Source organism: Callorhinchus milii, unplaced genomic scaffold (genome assembly GCF_018977255.1).
Source record: "Callorhinchus milii isolate IMCB2004 unplaced genomic scaffold, IMCB_Cmil_1.0 Scaffold2, whole genome shotgun sequence".
Classification (NCBI taxonomy): Eukaryota; Metazoa; Chordata; class Chondrichthyes; order Chimaeriformes; family Callorhinchidae; genus Callorhinchus; species Callorhinchus milii.
In genome coordinates, this window is record NW_024704743.1 from 3,220,747 (window position 1) to 3,240,718 (window position 19,972).

Sequence of the window (19,972 nt, forward strand, 5' to 3'; positions counted from 1 at the left end):
GACTCTGTATTTTGTGGACGAAACGCAGCAGTCAATGGCGCGGAGCAGTGTCCCACACACAGTCGTGGATTGAGTGACCAAATGATTATTTTTCATTTTTTTAAGAAAATTTAAATTTAGAGGGATTATTATCCCCAGAAAAGCCATCCAGCAATCGACTAACAACCAGGATGCTACTTACTGCTAGCTAAACATAGGAACATAGGAACAGGAGTAGGCCATTCAGCCCTTTGAGCCTGTTCTGCCATTTAATTAGATCATGGTTGATCTGTACCTCAACTAATCTTTTCAATTCAAATTTCCTGCTTTCTCCCCATATCCCTTTATATCCTGACCTACCAAAAATCTATCAACAGAGGTGTGTGGAGTAAGGAAATTTGCCCAACGTTTTGCCCTTCCCGGGAATTGAACCCAGGTCCTCTCGCTTATGAGGGGAGTCCTTTAACCACTAAGCTACAGGACCACAATTGGTCCCCAAGCTATTGTCCCCAGCGTCAGGTCTAGGCACTGATTTGTGCAGCAATGGGCAATAAGGTCAAGTTGTGAATATTGGTCTGTTTGCAATTTGTTTTTGTTGTTATTTTGTAAGACATTGGATTATTGGTTCTAATATTGGCTTCAGCGACTCCCTCCCACTGATGGATCAGAAAGAGGAGAGCAGAGAAGCGGGATACTGCCACAAGCTCATCCAAAATCCAGTGTCTTCCCACCCCACGCCAACATACACCCCGGGAAAAGATCATGTAACCCAGAGACCACAGTGTAAATACTGTACATACGTAAAGCTTCCTTCAGGCTTCTCTTATGTGGAGTCCTGTAGCTCAGCGGTTAGAGCACTCGCTTTGCAAGCGAGAGACCTGAGTTCAATCCCAGGCAGAGGGCGAAACCTTGGGCAAGTTTCCTTACTCCACACAGAGCCTAATAATATTCCCTCCAAAACCAAAAACAATAATAAATTGGTCACTTTCAATCCACGACTGTTTGTGGGACATTGCTGTGCGCAATTGGCTGCCGGGTTCGCCCACAAATATACAGTCAATTCACTTTGCAGTTTATTCTGTGAAGCGCTTTGTGACGTCCTCCCGACGTGAAAAGCGCTATATCAAATGCAAGGATTATTATTATTATTATTATCTGAGTTGAAGTGGCTTGGGACGTCCTCCTGAATGGAAAGGGGCTATATAAACGCAATTTGTTGTTGTTTTCGTTGTTGCCACCCCACAGTCCCTTCGTCCTGTTCCCTTGTTTGTCTCCCTCAAGACCCTCCTCTTTGACCACGCGTTCGGCCGCCCTCCACCCCTCCTAATTGCAACCCCCAGCTCTGGTGCAAATCCCTGACTGTCCAGCGCCTTGGGACTTCCTCCCGACGTGAAAGGGGCTTTACAAATGTAATATATTGTTTGTTGTTGTTGTTTTGTAAGACATTGGACAGTAAAGAGGGAATTTTATTATCGTTATAATAAAACCAAGGAGTCTTTGCCATTATTGAACAGCATGGTAAGATACACTTGTCCTGTATCAGGTCTCCAGAAAGTCCTGTTACCCCCATTTCTCTCTCTCTACAGTGCGTTGACTAACAACGGAGATATGTGGAAGAATGATGATAACTGTGTTTAGAAGTACTTAATTGCATTCAATACAAGTGTTTAACTGTATTTAGACATCCAGAGGATGGGATTGAGTGAGTGAGTGAGTGAGTGAGTGCCATCATTTTCATGGCAGATAATGATCCGGCGCCGTGTTCAGTGCCACAACTTCTGTAATATGGATGGAGTGTGGAAGCGAAATGCACCTCTGACAGATAGCTTCAGCTCCTCCGTAGTCTCATATCCCTTTGTTTCGTAACAGGATGGGGTAACAGGATTTTGTAGACATCCTATACATGCCTGTACTTATTGCAAGCTCAATTACCGGCACATATGTAATTGTACCTGCAAAATACAGGTTCCTTTTTTTTAAAGATTCACTCAATTTGGAATCTAATTTTCTACAAGATTTTCCAGTTCTTTATAAGCTGACGTAGCTTATGAACCAATTTTGTGGGTGCGTTTCACCCACAAGATACAGTCAATTCACTTTACAGTATAACCTGTAAAGCGCTTTGAGACGGCTCGAAGACGTGATAAGTTGCTTTATCAAATGCAAGGACTTTTATTATTATTATCATTATTATTATTATTAATTGTTCTTTAACAATAATAATAATAATCCTTGCATTTGATATAGCGCTTTTCACGTCGGGAGGACGTCCCAAAGCGCTTCACAGAACACACTGTAAAGTGAATTGACTGTATATTTGTGGGTGAACGCGGCAGCCAATTGCGCACAGCAATGTCCCACAAACAATCGTAGATTGAAAATGACCAATTTTATTATTGTTTTGGGTTTTGGAGGGAATATTATTAGGCTCTGTGTGGAGTAAGGAAACTTGCCCAAGGTTTCGCCCTCTGCCGGGAATTGAACTCGGGTCTCTCGCTTGCAAAGCGAGCGCTCTAACCACCGAGCTGCAGGACTCCACGAGCCTTTGTAGACAGGCAGCATCGGAAATCCCTGCCGTGAACACAGCGACCAATAACAACAATAATAATAATCCTCGCATTTGATACAGCGCTTTTCACGTCTTCTCGACCTGCCGAAGCGCTTCACAGAATACACCGTAAAGTGAAGTGACTGTATATCTGTGGGCGAAACGCGGCGGCTTGCAGTACCACTGTGTCCACTCCGTGGTGTGAGAGCTGGTTAGACTCCCGGCAGGTAGACCCCCAGCAAAGCACACGCTGGGCGTCCCCACGTCTTTGACAACCTGCGCTCACGCCGTCCGGAATGAGGTGAACAGGATGCCTCCCCCACCCCCCACCCCACCCCACCCAGGGAGGGAGAGAGCGCGAGAGCATCGCATTCCGACAGTCTGTCTCTGGGGGGTTTCCACGCGTAGGTGGGATGGGTGTGGAATTCTCAGATTGGTTTGGGTACTCTCAAGCAATGGTGAACCAAGAAAATCTGCGCCCTGATTGAACTCACACGTTGGAGACACTCCCTAAACCTGATACATTGGAGACGTTCCCTAACTCACTCACTCACACACACACACACACACACGTGGGCTGCACTGCGCCTGCGCGACGCTTCACTTCTACACGGACAGGGGTGGGGCTGCACTGCGCCTGCGCGACGCTTCAACACATCATATCGCGAGATGTTGGTGAGTGAGTGAGTGAGTGAAGCGCCGGGTCCCCGCGCCGCGCGAGCAGCTACACCGACCCCCTCCCCCCCCACACCGACCCCCTCCCCCCCCACACCGAGCCCCTCCCCCCCACACCGACCCCCTCCCCCCCCCACACCGACCCCCTCCCCCCCACACCAACACCCCGAGACGCCCCCCCACCCCAACACCGCCCCGAGTTCCGCAACCGCACGTCAGCCTCGGCACGATTGTCGGTCTCTTGTTTTTGAGGTGAGTGAAAAGGCCCCGAGTACCATAGCAACCCCCCCCCCCCCCCCCCCAGCCTGGGTACCATAGCAACCCCCCCTCCCAGCCTGGGTACCATAGCAACCCCCCCCCCCCCCAGCCTGAGTACCATAGCAACCCCCCCCCCCAGCCTGGGTACCATAGCAACCCCCCCCCCCAGCCTGGTACCATAGCAACCCCCCCCCCCCAGCCTGGTACCATAGCAACCCACACCCCCCCAGCCTGGGTACCATAGCAACCCACACCCCCCCCAGCCTGGGTACCATAGCAACCCCCCCCCGCCTGGGTACCATAGCAACCCACACCCCCTCCAGCCTGGGTACCATAGCAACCCCCCCCCCAGCCTGGTACCACAGCAACCCACCCCCCCCCCCAGCCTGGGTACCATAGCAACCCCCCCCCCCCCCAGCCTGGGTACCACAGCAACCCCCCCCCCCAGCCTGGGTACCACAGCAACCGGCCCTCCCCCCCCCCCAGCCTGGGTGCCATAGCAACCCACACCTCCTCCCAGCCTGGGTACCATAGCAACCCACACACCCCCCCCCCCAGCCTGGGTACCACAGCAACCCCCTTCCCCCCAGCCTGGGTACCATAGCATCCCCCACCCATCCCAGGTACTATGGCAGATGACAGACCAGTCCAGCTTGGTAAGGCAGACCAGTCACTCGGAGCAGGGAGTCTGCAACCCGAAGCCCTAGTGGGTAGGGTAGGGTGGTCCTAGCTGGACAAGCAGTGGGAAAGCTCGCCGGACAGTGATATCAATGACAAGCTACGTGTGGTTTTAGCGGGTTAGACTCCAGCAGTTACCCCACTGCACACTCTGGGGGCAGCAAACCTTGGCTCTTGTTAGCCTGTGCCTAATACTGTCCGGAATTGAACAGTCGCCTGGGTACGGTTGGTCATTCACTTCATGGCTGTTTGTGGGACCTCGCTGAGTGCAGTTTGGCACCCTGTACATGATCGTCACGACACTTTACAGTCACTTCACTTTACAAAATATTCTGTAAAGCGCTTTGGGACGTCCAGAAGACGTGAAAAGCGCTATATCAAATGCAAGGATTATTATTATTATAATTATTATAAATCCTGAATCATTTTAAGACGCGCTCCTGACATGAAAGTTGCCATATCAGATACAAGGATCTGTCCATTTAACGTGCCGGGTGACCTGCTAATGCTTACATTTGACATAGCACCTTTCACGTCCGGAGGACGTCACAAAGCATTTCACAGGCAATACTGTGCCTGACTGTGTTTGTGGGTAAAACGAGGCAACCGGTATACATTCAGCAATGTTCCACAAACAGCCATGGAGTTAGAGACCAGTTTTATTTGGGGGATTGTTGGTCAGGACATCAGGAGAGAGAAACTCCCTTCTCTTTTTGGATAATGCCATGGGACTTTTTAGGTCCAACCCGGTTGTTAGTTGATTGGCGGATCACTTTACCGGGGATGATAATCCCTTCAAAAATGAAAGACGTTAATAATAATTTGGTCACCCAATCTACTAATATTTGTGGGACACTGCTGTGCGCAATTGGCTGCCGCACTTCACCCCCAAAGAATACAGTAAATTCACTTTACAGGATATTCTATGAAGCGCTTTGAGGTGTATTGAAGACACGATAAGGCGGTATATCAAATGCAAGCATTATTATTATCCTCCCTAAAGACCTTTTTGATCGTGCTTACGGGCACCTCCCCCTTCCCTTTCCCCCTGTGTTAGTGGGGGCTCGGGGTCAGACTCCACCACTGTCAAGTGCTCCGGGACGTTACCCCACATGAAGGGCACTATATAAATGCAAGTTGTTGTTATTATTTTGGCTGTGCTTCCAGTTTCCTTATTAAGGAATAGAAATAGCTGTACATTAGACCTTCTCTCCCACTGCCCTCCTGTTTTGTCCTGTTAACGCCGTTCAACTCTTAACACTGGGACAAATGGTTGAGAACTTCAAGATGGCATGCGTCTTTTTAACTTGCAACATGTTATTTTGCTTTTTGTTTCAGAGTTTGACGGTGGGCAGGAGCTGACAACATGTATGCAGTACATCGCCAGGCCCACCCGCCCACGGGCTTGGAGTTCGCCATCTACTGCAGTTTCTTCAACAACGCTGAGCGCAACCTGGTGGTAGCCGGCATCTCTCAGCTGCACGTCTACAGGCTGATCCACGATGCAGAGGTCAGCACCGCGATTTGAATTGCCAAATGCATGAGTCTTGAGTCAGATTATTTGCTTGCCTTTGAACGGATTCTGTTGTTCATTTTGCTCCAAAATTCTGGAACTCTCTCCCTCAATCCCTACACCTTGCACCCTCCTTCCCCACTTTCAAATCCTCCCTAAAGACCTTCCTTTGTGATGGTGCTTACAAGCACCTCCCCCTTCCCTCTCCCCCTGTGTCAGTGGGGGCTCGGGGTCAGACTCCACCACTGTCAAGCGCTCCGGGACGCTACCCCACGTGAAGAGCGCTATATAAATGCAAGTTGTTGGTGTATGTCCATTTTTTATTAAGCGTATTTTAAAGTGAGTGCACCTCAAGCTTGGACCTAAAAGCCTTATGTCTCTCACAGTTGAAGCCAACCCAGAATTTTTCTGTAACATGATCCTGATTAAATTTACATTTAAGAGCTCTCGCTGCTGCTCAATGGGTGCAGTATTAGGTTCTACAGACCAGGAGGTCTCAGGGTTGATTCATAATCTGTGCTTTTCTTCAAAATGGGAACAATATCTGCTGCTTTCAGTCTGTTGGAACCGCTCCCATTCCTGATTGACTTCCTCATGATGTCTGTCACGAATCCCTGTCTTGTCTCCCTAAATACCCTGGGCTACAGGTCATCAATCCCATGGCGTTTGATTGTTTTAATTTCCTTGAATCTATCCAGAATCTCAACCTCACTCATATCGTGGAGTGCTGTAGTGTAGTGGTTAGAGCACTCGCCTTGCAAGCGAGAGGACCTGGGTTCGATTCCCAGACAGGGCGAAACATTAGGCATAATAATAGTTTGGTCACTTAATCTACGACTGATTGTGGGACACTGCTGTGTGCAATTGGCTGCCGAGTTTCACCCACACAACGTACAGTCAATTCACTTCACAGAGTATTCTGTGAAGCGCTTTGAGACGTCTCTAAGACGTGGTACGGCGCTATATCAAATGCAAGGATAATTATATTAATAATATAAATGCAAGTTGTTATTGTTGTATTATAGGGTGGTTGGAATATGGAATTCTTTATCACAAACTGGAGTTGAGGCAGAGTCTGGCAATTTTAAATGAGAATTAGAAGGTTGGACAGGAGGAATATTAAAGGTTACTTGGAACATTGAGGAGAGTGTAGTTAAACTGGGCATTGGGACATGAAAGGCAGGCATTATACAAATGTAATTTGTTGTTGTTCACAAGAAAAACAGATGGGACAAATGGCTGTGAGACGTGAGGTAGCCATCATTACACACTGACAGAAGTTATCATGTGCGTCACCCTACACCCCAGAACATTGATCTCACCACTGAGGTCTTTCTCAAAGAATCACACCGCACTGATACTAACTGTTCCCCTTTTTTGTATTACAGAGTACAGTGAAAGGAGACAAGACCTCAGGTAACTTTCAGCGGTACAATAACGGGGAATGTGGAGGCAACAGCAACGTTAATACCTGATTATATTTATATGATGTCTTTCAAGTCGGGACGTCCCAAGGCACTGGCCAGTCAAGGATTTGCATCCGAGCTAGGAGTTAGAATCAGGAGTGGTGGAGGGCAGGGAGGGTGGGAGGTAGTAGTGTGACCGAAGGCACAATTGAAGAAGAAGGTCTTCAGACATGCCTTGAAGGAGGAGAGTAAGGGGCGATGTGAAGGAACTGGGATGGAGCTCCAGCGGGTGGGGGCAGAGAGTCTGAAGTCCCAATCACCATTGGTGAAGCAAACCAGTTTGTGATAGATTTCCACTTTCTCCACTGTCCTTATCTGAAAGAGTTTTTCTAAACTTCCCGTTAATTCTTTTTGTGGCTGTCTGAAGTTTGTGCTCTTTTGTCCCTGTGTCTCGGACTAATAGAAATAACCAGATCGAGTTTGCCTGATGGCAACCGTTGCAAATGCTGAAGCCCTATCAGGTCACACTTTCCATCAGCTCTGGTGAAAGATATGCTGCCACATACTGCACTGAGCAGTGCTATTACCCACTGAGACCCGAGGGAGGTCTACTGCACTATGTACAAGGTGTCCACAAAGTCCTGTTACCCCCCTGTTATAAAATGGTGATACCAGACTATGGAGGAGCTGAAACAAGCCGCCAGAGGTGTAATTGGCCTCCTCCTTCCATCCATGTTATGGAAGATGCGGCATCGAACATGGCGATGGATCATTATCTGCCATTAAAAGTATGGCACTTATTCATTCACACAAATCCTCTGGATGTATAAATACAATGAAACATTTGTGCTGAATACAATTAAGTACTCCTAAATACAATCGTCCTTCTTCCATATGTTTCAGTTGTTGATTGGTGCATTGTAGAGAGAGAGAGAGAGAGAGGGAAAGAAATGGGGTAACAGGACTTTGTGGTCGCCTTGTACTGTATATAGAGCTGCTGTGTCAATGCTGGAAATGTAAGGCAGTGCAGTGATAAAATAGTGAAGTCCTGTAGCTCAGTGATTAAACCACTCGCCCCGCAAGTGAGAGGACTTGGGTTCGATTCCTGGCTGAGCGAAACGATGGGCAAATTTCCTTACTCCACGCGCCTCTGTTTACCTAGCAGTAAGTAGGAACCCGATTAGTCAATTGGCGGATCGCTTTTCCGGGAGTAATAATCCCTTTTTTTTAAAAAAATGGCAGAGTGAAACTGTAGGCAAGTTTCCTTACTCCACACACACGTCTCTCTTAGCAGTAATAGTAACCCTATTGTTAGTTGGCAGATCGCATTCCAGGCGGTAATAATCCCTTGAAAAAAAAATTTTTCAAAAAAATTTGGTCACTCAATCCACGACTGTTTGTGGAGCAATGCTGTGCACAATTGGCTGCCGCGTTTCGCCCACAAAATACACAGTCAATTCACTTTACAGTGTATTCTGTGAAGCGCTTTGAGACGTCTTAGTGTCTGACATATGCAAAACATGGTTTGGATACTCTTAAGCATGGTGATGGGTTTCCACATGGCTGACCAAAACAAATAGCACCTCTCCACAACCCGCCCCTGGCTAGGTGTCAGGCTCTGCCATTGTTAAGCGCTCTGATACGTTGCCCCACATAAAGGGAGCGATATAAATGCAAGTTGTTGATGATGATGTGTTGAAGTTCTGCCTGTGCTCGTCTGCAGAGGCGAAGGGTCGGAAGGAGAAGCTGGAGCAGGTCGCCTCATTCTCCCTGTTTGGTAACGTCATGTCTGTGGCCAGCGTCCAGCTTGCGGGTTCCAAGCGAGATGCCCTGCTTCTCAGCTTCAAGGATGCCAAGGTGAGAGGCCAACCCCCCCCCCCGCCACTGACTGAAGTGTGGCTGCCCCCATCCCTGTACTCGGAATCCTGTAGCGTAGTGGTTAGAGCACTCGGCTCGCAAGTGAGAGGACCTGGGTTCGATTCCCGGGCAGGGCTGAATGTTGGGCAAGTTTCCTTACTCCACACACCTCTGGTTAACTAGCAGTAAGTAGGAATCCGGTTGTTAGTCGATTGGCAGATCGCTTTTCTGGAGATAATATTCCCTTTTAAAAAATTTGATTACTCAATCCACAACTACTTGTAGGACACGGCAGTGTGCAATTGGCTGCCGCATTTCACCAACAAAATATTCAGTCAATTCACCTTACAGTATATTATGTGAAGCGCTTTGAGATGTCTCAACTATGTGATAAGGCGCTATATCAAATGCAAGGATTATTATATCCTGTGAAGTGCTTTGAGGTGGCTTAACGTGTCAAATGCGAGGATTATTTAACTGCTGACTGAAGTGACTGTGAGAAGCTCCCTATTGTTATAAAGGTGCCTCCTCTCTTTTCTCTTTAGCTGTCTGTGGTGGAGTATGATCCGGGAACCCATGACTTGAAAACACTATCTCTGCATTACTTTGAGGAACCTGAGCTTAAGGTTGGGTTTTAGTTCAACGTGTTTGAAATTAGAGTGACATCGCAACCATCACTGTCTTTCCTCCCACTTCAATTTTATTTTCTTCCCCCCACCACACACCACGCACTCTTAGCCACGCACCATTGGCTGACTCTCTGTGAATACAACCCGTCCTCATAATTTAACCCTTTAAGACCAGGTATTATTCCGGTGAATATTGCACCCCCTCCAGGCTATTATGTATCCTTCCTGAGATATGCCCAAAACTGAACCAGTACTCCAGATGGGGTCTGACCAAGGCTGTATATAGTTGAAGCATCATTTCCTCTTCTTTATATTCCAGCCCCTTGAGATAAACGCCACCATCCCATTAGCCTTTTTGATAACTTTTTGTACCTGTGAGCTTGTTTTTAATGATTCGAGTGCGTGGACACCCAAATCCCTTTGCTACCCCACGGTTCTTGGTTTCTCACCACTTAGAAGATATTGTGTTTTGCTATGTTTGGATCCGTAGTGAATGGCCTCACACGTCCCCACATTGAATTTCATCTGCCACAGGTTTGCCCAATCACTGAATCTGTCTTAAGTCCCTTTGAAACTTCCTGCTCCCATCTCCACAATTTACTGGGTCTCCTAACTTGTGTCATCTGCAAATTTGTATATAAAACTCTTATTCCTTCATCCAAGTCATCTATTCTATATATATATGTGTGTGTGTGTGTACATATATATAATATATATATCTGTTAGTTCATTCATTCCTTTTCTCCTCTCTCTCATCAGGATGGTTTTGTGCAGAACGTTCACATCCCTCTGGTACGGGTGGACCCGGACGGGCGCTGTGCTGTAATGCTGATCTATGGAACGCAACTGGTAGTCCTGCCTTTCCGCAGAGACACGCTGAGTGATGAACAGGATGGGGTGATGGGGGAGGGGTGAGCTTCCATCGTAAAGAAAAGTAGTTTTTGATCATTTTGTTTTCCTCGACTCACTCGCCTGCAAAATTACAGTAAATCCTGTGAAGAAACTTCAATAATAATTCTTCTTGCATTTGATATCGCGTCTTGTCACATCTTCGAGGCGTCTCAAAGAGATTCACAGCATATAGCGTAAAGTTTACGGACTGCATATTTTGTGGGCGAAACACTGTAGCCAATTGTGCGCAGCAGTGTCCCACAAACAGTCGTGGATTGAGTGACCAAACAATTTTTTTTTAAGGGATTATTGTTCCCAGAAAAACGATTCGCCAATCGACTAGCAAACGGATTCCTACTTACAGCTAGGTAAATGGAGGGGTGTGGAGTAATGAAACTTGCCCAACGTTTTGCCCTTCCCGGGAATCGAACCCAGGTCCTCTCGCTTGCGAGGCGAGTGCTCTAACCACTGAGCTACAGGACTCCACGTAATGGGGAAGTATGTCCCACTGTAGCTGGAAAGTAGTTGCTGGGAAGAGTGGTGGAAACCGACCGGGGTCTTATATTAAAAACAGCTCTGCTGTAGTGGGAAGGATTAGCGTGGGGCTTCTGGAAGAGATCAAATGGGCCAAAGGGCGTTCTTCACCCTAACCTGTTTTGAAATCATAGAATATTACAGCACAGAAGGAGGCCATTCGGCCCTTTGTGCCTGTGCCGGCTCCTTGGAAGAGCTACTCAACCAGTCCCACTCCCCCGCTCTCCTCATATCGGTGCAGGTTTTTCCTTTTCAAGTACCTGTCTAATTCCCTTTTGAAAGTTGTTATTGAATCTGTTTCCACCACCCTTTCAGGCAGTGCATTCCACACCGCAACAACTCTCTGTGTAAAAAAAAAAGTCTCCTCATGTTCTGTCTGATTCTTTTGCCAATCATCTTAAATCTATTTCTCCTGGTTACCAAACCACTTGCCAGTGGAAATAATTTTTCCCTTTTTACTCTACTAAACCTCTTCATAATTTTGAAGACCCCTATTAAATCTCCCCTTAACCGTCTCTGCTCTAAGGAGAACGATCCCAGCTTCTCTAGTCTCTCCACATAACTAAAGTTATCAGAATCAGCTAGTGAATGTTTTGGTATTAACCTAAGCAGAATTTGCTTTTCCAATGGGTTGGGTTTGGTGAACATTTGAGTGCTGGTCTGATCTGGTCTGTGTTTTCTCTTGTGTGCAGGCAGAAGTCCAGTTTCCTCCCCAGTTATATCATTGATGTTCGCGAGTTGGATGAAAAGTTGCTGAACGTGATCGACATGCAGTTCCTGTATGGTTACTATGAGCCGACGTTACTCATCCTCTTCGAGCCCAATCAAACGTGGCCTGGGTGTGTATACAGCTCTCTTTTTATTGTTGTCTGGCATAAGTGCATTGGATCATTTTAATAATAATAATAATCCTTGGATTTGATATAGCGCTTTTCACGTCGGGAGGACGTCCCAAAGCGCTTCACAGAACACACTGTAAAGTGAATTGACTGTATACTTGTGGGCGAACGCGGCAGCCAATTGCGCACAGCAATGTCCCACAAACAGTCGTAGATTGAAAATGAACAATTTATTATTGTTTTTGTTTTTTGGAGGGATTATTATTAGGCTCTGTGGGGAGTAAGGAAACTTGCCCAAGGTTTTGCCCTCTGCCTGGAATTGAACTCAGGTCTCTCATTTGCAAAGCGAGTGCTCTAACCACTGAGCTACAGGACTCCGATTGTGGAAACATTTTGTGTGTTAGCCTGGTTTAGTAGGTAGCGCTCTCGCCTCTTGAGTTAGAAAGTTGTGGTTTCAGGCCCCATGTCATGACTTGGATCACACATAATCTAAGGGGACACTTCAGTGCAGAGCTGGGTGGAGTGCATTCCACACTGCAACAACTCCCTTGTGTAAAAAAAATGTCTCCTCATGTTCTGTCTGGTTCTTTCCGTGCCACCGTCCTTTGATTGAGACGTTAAACTGAGGCTCGATTGCCTGTACAGGTACTATCTCGGGAACTCCTGCCTTGACCCCTCTTTGACCATCTTCAAATCACATCTGAAGACTTTCCTCTTCGACCGTGCCTTCGGTCACCTCCCCTTGCTTTCCAGCTGGGAAACATGACTGTTAAACGTTCGAGAGTTGCTAACCACGTGAAGGTGCTGCATAAACACACGTTTTGTTGTAGTTTCGCTTACAAAGCACACAGTCACTACACGATACAGTAGATCCTATGAAGCCCTTTGAGACGTCTCAATGACGTGATAAGGCCCTATATCAAATGTAAGGATTATTATTTTATTAGTAGTAGTATAGTAAAACTTGCATAGATCTGATCTATATAAATCGCATAACACAGTGAGGGGGGGTGAGGATGGGTGGGGGTTGGGGTGGGGGCTGAGAGAGGAACCAGTGTCACCTGATCACGTGGAGAGTGACAAGGACCCTTCACCTCATGCACACTTGCCGACCTTGAAGCAGCAAACGCATTGCTCCATGTGAGACAGTTAAAGGGCCTAATTCCCGATCCTTCATGCGCACGTACCAGCTGTAATGCCGTAGTACAGAACAGCGAACAAGTACGGAAGACTGGGTTCTAACCAACCGTCACGGCATCAGGCAATGCAGATCATCCAACCAAACACCCAATTAGTGACGAGGACTTATTAGGAGAAGCACCAGATTCTCCAATTTTGCAAGGCAAATACTGAAATGAAATCCTGGAAGCCAAAGTCTTCACGAGTAGAGTGGCCGTAGCTGGACAAACAGCGGGAAATCTAGCCAGACAATGCTGTCAATGGCAAGCTATGCGGGTTTAGCTGGTCGGACTGCAGCAGCTACCCCAACGCACACTGGGGTCCCCAAGCCTTGGCTTTTGCCACTCCGCACCCAGTATTCTCTGGAATTAGGTAAGCAGGATACTTTCCTCCAGGGAGAGAGTGTGCATTCCATTCCAATGTATGGGAATTTCCTTGCGTAGGTGGGATGCATGGAAATCTCAGTTTGGTTTGGATATTCTTAAGCACGGTGATGGGTTTCTGCATGTGTCTAAGACACCAGACTGAGCCAAAAAAAAATCTGTATTTGTGGCACTGGGCATTGTTTTATTCCTTTTCTCTGATATTATTTTCTCTCCAGCCGTGTAGCTGTACGCCAGGACACCTGCAGCATTGTGGCCATCTCCTTAAATATCATGCAGAAGGTCCATCCCGTCATCTGGTCTCTCAGCAATCTGCCTTTCGACTGCACCCAGGCTATGGCTGTGCCCAAACCCATAGGTGAGCAAACCAGCCCGGCCATTCATCTCGCAGTTGAGTTCCTGACATTGTGTGTGTCTGTCTGTCTTGTGCTGTCTTTGGTTTTCGGTGCTAATAATGATAGCAATAATAATAATCCTTGCATTTGATATAGCGCCTCATCACGCCTTCGAGACGTCTCAAAGCGCTTCACAGAATATACCGTAAAATGAATTGACTGTGTAATTTGTGGGCAAAATGCGGCAGCCAATCGCCTACAACATATACAGACAATTCACTTTACAGTATATTCCGTGAAGCGCTTTGAGACGTCTCAAAGATGCGGTAAAGCGCTATATGAAATGCAAGGATTATTATTATTAACCCTAGATCCTGTCTGCGTAGTGTAGTGTCAGAGTTTGGGCAGGTATAGTTAACTATGGGTATAGCTTCTCAGACCCATAGAGTACTCAAGCTCCAGTGTTGTGTGTGTGATGGGCGTTGCTCGTGTTTTCCAGGTGGTGTGGTCATCTTTGCTGTGAACTCACTGCTCTACCTCAATCAAAGCGTCCCGCCATACGGAGTATCCTTGAACAGCCTAACCAATGGACCACGGCTTTCCCGCTCCGTAAGTAGTCGCTTCCCAGCTTCCAGGGCCCCCATTCCTCTCCCAACCCTCATAACGTTCAGGTGGACGTTAAAGATCCCTTCCCACTGCTCTGAAAGAGAAGGGAGTTTATCCCACTGACCTGGTCAACAATATTCTGGTCATTGTGGAGTCCTGTAGCGCTCTCACCTCACAAATAAGAGGGCCTGGATTCAATTCCCGGGCAGTGCAAAAACTTTCCTTACCTCACACTCCTCTGTTGACCTAGCAGTAAATAGGAATCCGATTGTTAGTCGATTGGCAGATCACTTTTCCGGGGGTAATAATCCCTTCAAACAAAAATAAAATTTGAAAAATATAATAATTTAGCCACTCAATCCACGGCTGTTTGTGGGACGCTGCTGTGTGCAATTGGCTGCTGCGTTTCGCCCACAAAATATACAGTCAATTCACTTTACATTACACTCTGTGAAGCGCTTTGAGACATCTCGAAGACGTGATAAGGCACTATATCAAATGAAGGGATTGTTATTACTTGTCTGTGCTGCAGGTATGCAGGATGGTGTGAGGATCATGCTGGACTGTGCTCAGGCTGCCTTTGTTTCTTACGACAAGATTGTGATTTCCTTGAAGGGAGGTGAAATGTAAGTGTTCGATCTTCTCTCTCCTCTGGCACTTCAGTCACTGTGGGAATATGTTTTAGGGATTCAAAAGAGATTGAACACAGCTTTGCTCTTAAGTCTATCTCGGACCTTTCTTGTCTGGTACTTGAGTGAAGCAGGTACGCAGTATTCCAGGGCACCGCTGATGACAGCACAGCCTAGTCTGGCTCATTAGCAGTACTCGGTGGGGTAGACCAGTCACTGGGGGTAATAATCCCTTAAAAAAATTGGTTACTCAATCCCTGACTCTTTGTGGGACACTGCTGTGTGCAATTGGCTGCTGTGTTTTGCCCACTGCACTTTACTGTATATTCTGTGAAGCGCTCTTGAAGACGTGATAAGGTGCTATATCAGATGCAAGGATTATTTTTATCCTACATCCTACCGATGTAGGCTCCAGCGCCCTCAATTTGTATCTACAGTTTGCGTTCCTGATTCCTGTCATTGCTGACGTTTGCTCCATCCCGAATCTGAGGTTAATTTGTCCAGTCAATGAGGTTAATTTTGTCCAGTTAATGAGGTTAATTTGTCCAGTTGCGACTCCCTGATTCGGCTGCTTGTTCCCTCTAGCTACGTGCTGACTTTGATAACGGACGGAATGAGAAGTGTTCGTGCGTTCCATTTCGACAAGGCTGCGGCCAGCGTCCTCACCACCTGTGTAAGTTCAACGCTTTTTCTGTTGCATGTGCGTCTCTCCTAAACCTGAAATGTACTGTGTGGGAGGGATTTAAAATCCCTTCAAGCCCTGGCACCTCCTGACTTCTCCGATCTGCTTAGCCCCCACTCCACCACCCGCTGCCTCCGCTTAGCTGGCTCCGGCCTCCTGTTTGTCCCTTGTCCCCTCCACTCCACCATCGGTGGCCGTGCCTTCAGCCACTAGGCTCTGGGAATCTCTTTCTCAAATCCCTCGGCTTTGCCCTCCCCAATTTCAAATCCCGCCTAAAAACCTTCCTTTTTGATTGTGCTTATAGTCACCTCCCCACTCCCTCTCCCCCTGGCTCGGCATCAGACTCCGGCACTGTCGAGTGCTCCGGGACGCTACCCCACGTGAAAGGCGCTGTATGAATGCAAGTTGTTGTTGCCGGTTCAGTGCAATCTCCCTGCAGTTCCAAGATTTGGAGTCTTTGTGCTCGGAGCGATTGTCCAGGCAGCAGATCCCTGCGGGTGAGAATGCGGGCCCCGGAGTTTTGAATATTATCATAATTATTATTATAAAAACTCAGAAAACTGACATCCTGCTAACCACCAGTTGATTACGACTCGGTAGAGAGAGGTGAGAGGTTGCTAGGTTGCTGAGCGAGATGATGAGGGGGGAAGGGGAGGCGATTGAACTCGTGCCACATGCAGTGAAGGTTTGTACAACGTCCTCTTGTTGACAGATGACCACCCTGGAGCCGGGATACCTGTTCCTTGGATCACGTTTGGGAAATTCCCTCCTGCTCAAATACACCGAGAAACTGCAGGAGCCTCCCGTGGTCGTTACTAAGGATCGGGAGAGACAGGTAGGAATTCTGCCTTGTGGATAAAAACACTTGCAAGTGGAGAAATCGTGGGCTTCAGCTGAGTCCCAGCTCCAAAAGGGAAGGGGGGGAATTCTTAGTCAATCATCATTCCTATAGTTACTGTTAATTTGTGGAATCATGTAGCTCAGTGGTTAGAGCACTCGCCTCGCAAGTGAGAGGGCCTGGGTTCGATTCCTGGGCAGGACGAAAACATTGGGCAACTTTCCTTACTCCACTCGCCTCTGGTTACCTAGCAGTAAGTGTATTTTGTGAAGTGCTTTGAGACATCTCAAAGACGTAATAAGGCGCTATATCAAATGCAAAGATTATTATTATTTCTGTTCTAGATTACAAGATAGGGGTGACCCTCACATAGTATATAGTGTATGTTTGATTGTGTCCGGCGGAGACATGATGGCCGAACAGCCTTTTGTACGACAAACCTCTATGACTCCAGGTTATAGGCTGCATTCATTAAGGAGAAAGGGACAAGGAGAGCGGATTGGGAGGGGTGGGGGCTCATGTGGAGCATAAGCACAGGCTAGTTGGGCTGAAAGACCTGTTTTGATGCTGTAGGTTCTCTGCGTATGCTGTGTAAGTCAGTACACTGACTGGTGCATTTGAGTGAAATTGCAGAGTCTCTGAAATGCTCGGTATTTCACTTTTTGCCAGGCTCCACTGGCTCCCTATCACCGAATGGATTGATTTCAAGATCCTCATACGCCTTTTCAAATCCCTTCATACCCTGGAACCTCCCCAACTCTCCAAACTGCTCAGCCCCCAACCCACAAGCCGCTGCCTCCGCTCGACTGGCTCCGGCCTCCTGCATGCCTCTCGTGCATCCCGTTCCACCAGCCCCGCTTTCAGTCACTACGCCCCGAAAATCTGAAACACACTTCATCTATCCCTCTGCCTTGCCCTCTCCTTTCCCATCTTCAGATCGTGCCTTGAGACCTTTCTCTTCGACCATACCTCTGCGTCGTTACTCCGCCACTGTCGAGCGCTCGAGAGGTGCTGTGTAAATGCAAGTTGTTGTTGTAGTTATGTGGACACGTGTCCTGTACGGCATGGTTTATCACTGCAGAGTGACGGGAGATTGGGGAGGGGGCTATTGAGGAGCGTTGAGCTGGGTAATCGGAGCAGTGAGTTGGAGGTCCCATCCCATGGCATCTTGATTGGTTTTGGCGTGTTTGTTTCTGCAGGAGGAACCTCCCAATAAAAAGAAGCGTCTGGATCTGTCTACAGGCTGGATAGGTGAGCTTTCTGTTTCCCTCTGCTGCACCTCCTGTGACTTTGATTATTCACTCTACTCTGTGAATACCACATTGGCATAATAATACGGAGTTCTGTAGCTTAGTGATTAGAGGTCCCGGGTTTGATTTCCAGGCAGGGCGAAATGTCGGGCAAGTTTCCTTACTCCACACGGCTGTTTACCTCGCGGTAAGTAGGAACCCGGTTGTTAGTCGATTGGCAGATCCCTTTTCCGGGCATAATAAGCCCTTCAAAATAAATAATAATAATAATTTGGTCACTCAGTATATACGCACACACACACAGATACACGCACACGGATACGCATACACAGATATATACTATATTAAATGCAAGGATAATTATTATTAACAGAGACATGCATACATCCACAGATACACACAGACATATAGATACACTTAAGGTAATAATCCTTTCAAAATAATAAGAATAATTTCACTCAATCCACGACTGTTTGTGGGACATTGCTGTATGTAATTGGCTGCCGCATTTCGCCCACAAAATACACAAGTCAATTCACTTTACAGTATATTCTGTGAAGCGCTTTGAGATGTCTCAAAGATGCCATAAGATACTATATTAAATGCAAGGATAATTATTATTAACAACAACAACAAATTACATCTGCAAAGTGCCTTTCACATCAGGAGGATGTCCCGAGGCGCTGGACAGTCATGGATTTGCACCGAGCTGGGAGCTGCATTCAGGACGGGTGACGGGCAGGAGGGTATTAAAGGCAGTATTGTGGATCTGGTTTTGCATGGTATCTACTTCTCCCAATACCACATCATCTCCACAGCATGTGTCTCCTCAGATGGTGCAGACAGTAACCTGGGATCTTAGGGATTATAACTAAGGGAATAGAATATAAAAGCAAAGAGGTGATGCTAAACTTATAGTGAGTTGGACCGCGGTTAGAATATTGTATCCAGTGTTGATCCCCACTTTAGGAAAGACATTAAGGTGACAGAGGAGACTTACTAGGGTGACTCCGGAGAGGAGTGGTTTGGCCTATGAGCAGAGACTGGAGGATTGGAACTGGGTCATTTTCTGCTGGAACCAAGAAGGTTGAGGGGTGACCTGATTGAGGACTTTAAAATGTCAACGTGTTTTGATGCAGTCAATAGAGAAGACCTTATTTCCACTGGTCGATGAGTCAGTAACTAGAGGGCATCAGTTTAAGATAGTTAGTAAACAAGTAAATGGGAAGGTTAGGAGAAATGTTATCACACGCAGAGAGGTTAGAATATGGAATGCTCTATTGGGAGCGGTGGTTGAGGCAGAATCCATGTTGGTTTCAAGAAGGAACTAGATAAATACCTTAAACAGAGCGGTTTAAGGTCTTAGCGACGTGGGGAAAGGGCAGGGAAATGGGACAGGAAGGATTGCTCGAGGGAGACGGCAAACCCATCGTGGGACCAATGGCCTTTTTCTGTGCTCTAAATTTCTATGGTTCCATGGAAGAATGAGAGAAGGGAAAAGAGAAAAATGTTACGTTCTGAAATTATTTTTTTTATTCCAGCCGGAGATGTGGCTTTGCTGGATGATCTGGACGAGATCGAGGAGTGCACGTGAGTGCGTGTCTTAAAGGAGCGAAGTGCTGATAGCACTTGACTCGCAAGCGAGAGGACCCCGGGGTTCGAGGTCCCGCCTGTGGTTACTCCTTTTATATATTTTTTAAAAAAAAGACCTACTCTCTATCCCTTCAACCTCGCGCACTACCGGTGCATTTCATGGCTTCCTGGCCAAAGCCCTGGAGCGCACGGTCGCAAACCAATCTCGCTCGCACCTCGCCCTCCACTCCCTGCTCGAGCCCCTCCCAGTCCGGTTCCTGCCCAGCCCGCAACACTGAGACGAGCACTCGTCGACGTGACAAGTGACGTCCTCGCTCTCTCTGACCAGGACTTCCTCTGCCTCCTCGTCCTCCTGGACCCCCTCTGTCGGGTTCGAAACAGTCGCCCCCACCTTCCTCCTCCACTGCCTCCGGAACTCTCTCCCTCAGTCCCTCACCTTGCCCCCCGCCCTTCCCACCTTCATATCTAACCTAAAGACTTTCCTTTTTGAGCGTGCTTACGGTCACCTTCCTCTCCCCACCCCCACCCCGCTCCCCCTGACTCGGAGGTCAGACTCCGCCACTGTCAGGCGCTCCGGGATGCTATATAAGAGCAAGTTGTTGATCTGTAGTGTTAACCTCCTGTCTGTGCAGTGCGGTGCGAGCGGAAAGTCTGCTGATGAATGATCAGG

The 19,972-nt window shown here is 47.5% G+C and overlaps 1 protein-coding gene across 1 annotated transcript; it reads left to right on the forward strand.

Moving 5' to 3' along the window:
• Positions 1 to 3,390: 3,390 nt before the first annotated feature.
• On the forward strand, positions 3,391 to 19,303 carry LOC121848162 (cleavage and polyadenylation specificity factor subunit 1-like). Its single transcript, XM_042332572.1, is given in 15 exon segments — positions 3,391 to 3,454; positions 5,477 to 5,648; positions 7,040 to 7,067; positions 8,781 to 8,914; positions 9,460 to 9,540; positions 10,303 to 10,454; positions 11,661 to 11,807; positions 13,588 to 13,727; positions 14,204 to 14,293; positions 14,296 to 14,313; positions 14,843 to 14,936; positions 15,525 to 15,612; positions 16,334 to 16,456; positions 17,659 to 17,710; positions 19,251 to 19,303. Coding segments are annotated over 14 exon segments (1,344 nt in total). The 5' UTR covers positions 3,391 to 3,454; positions 5,477 to 5,504.
• Positions 19,304 to 19,972: the final 669 nt, after the last annotated feature.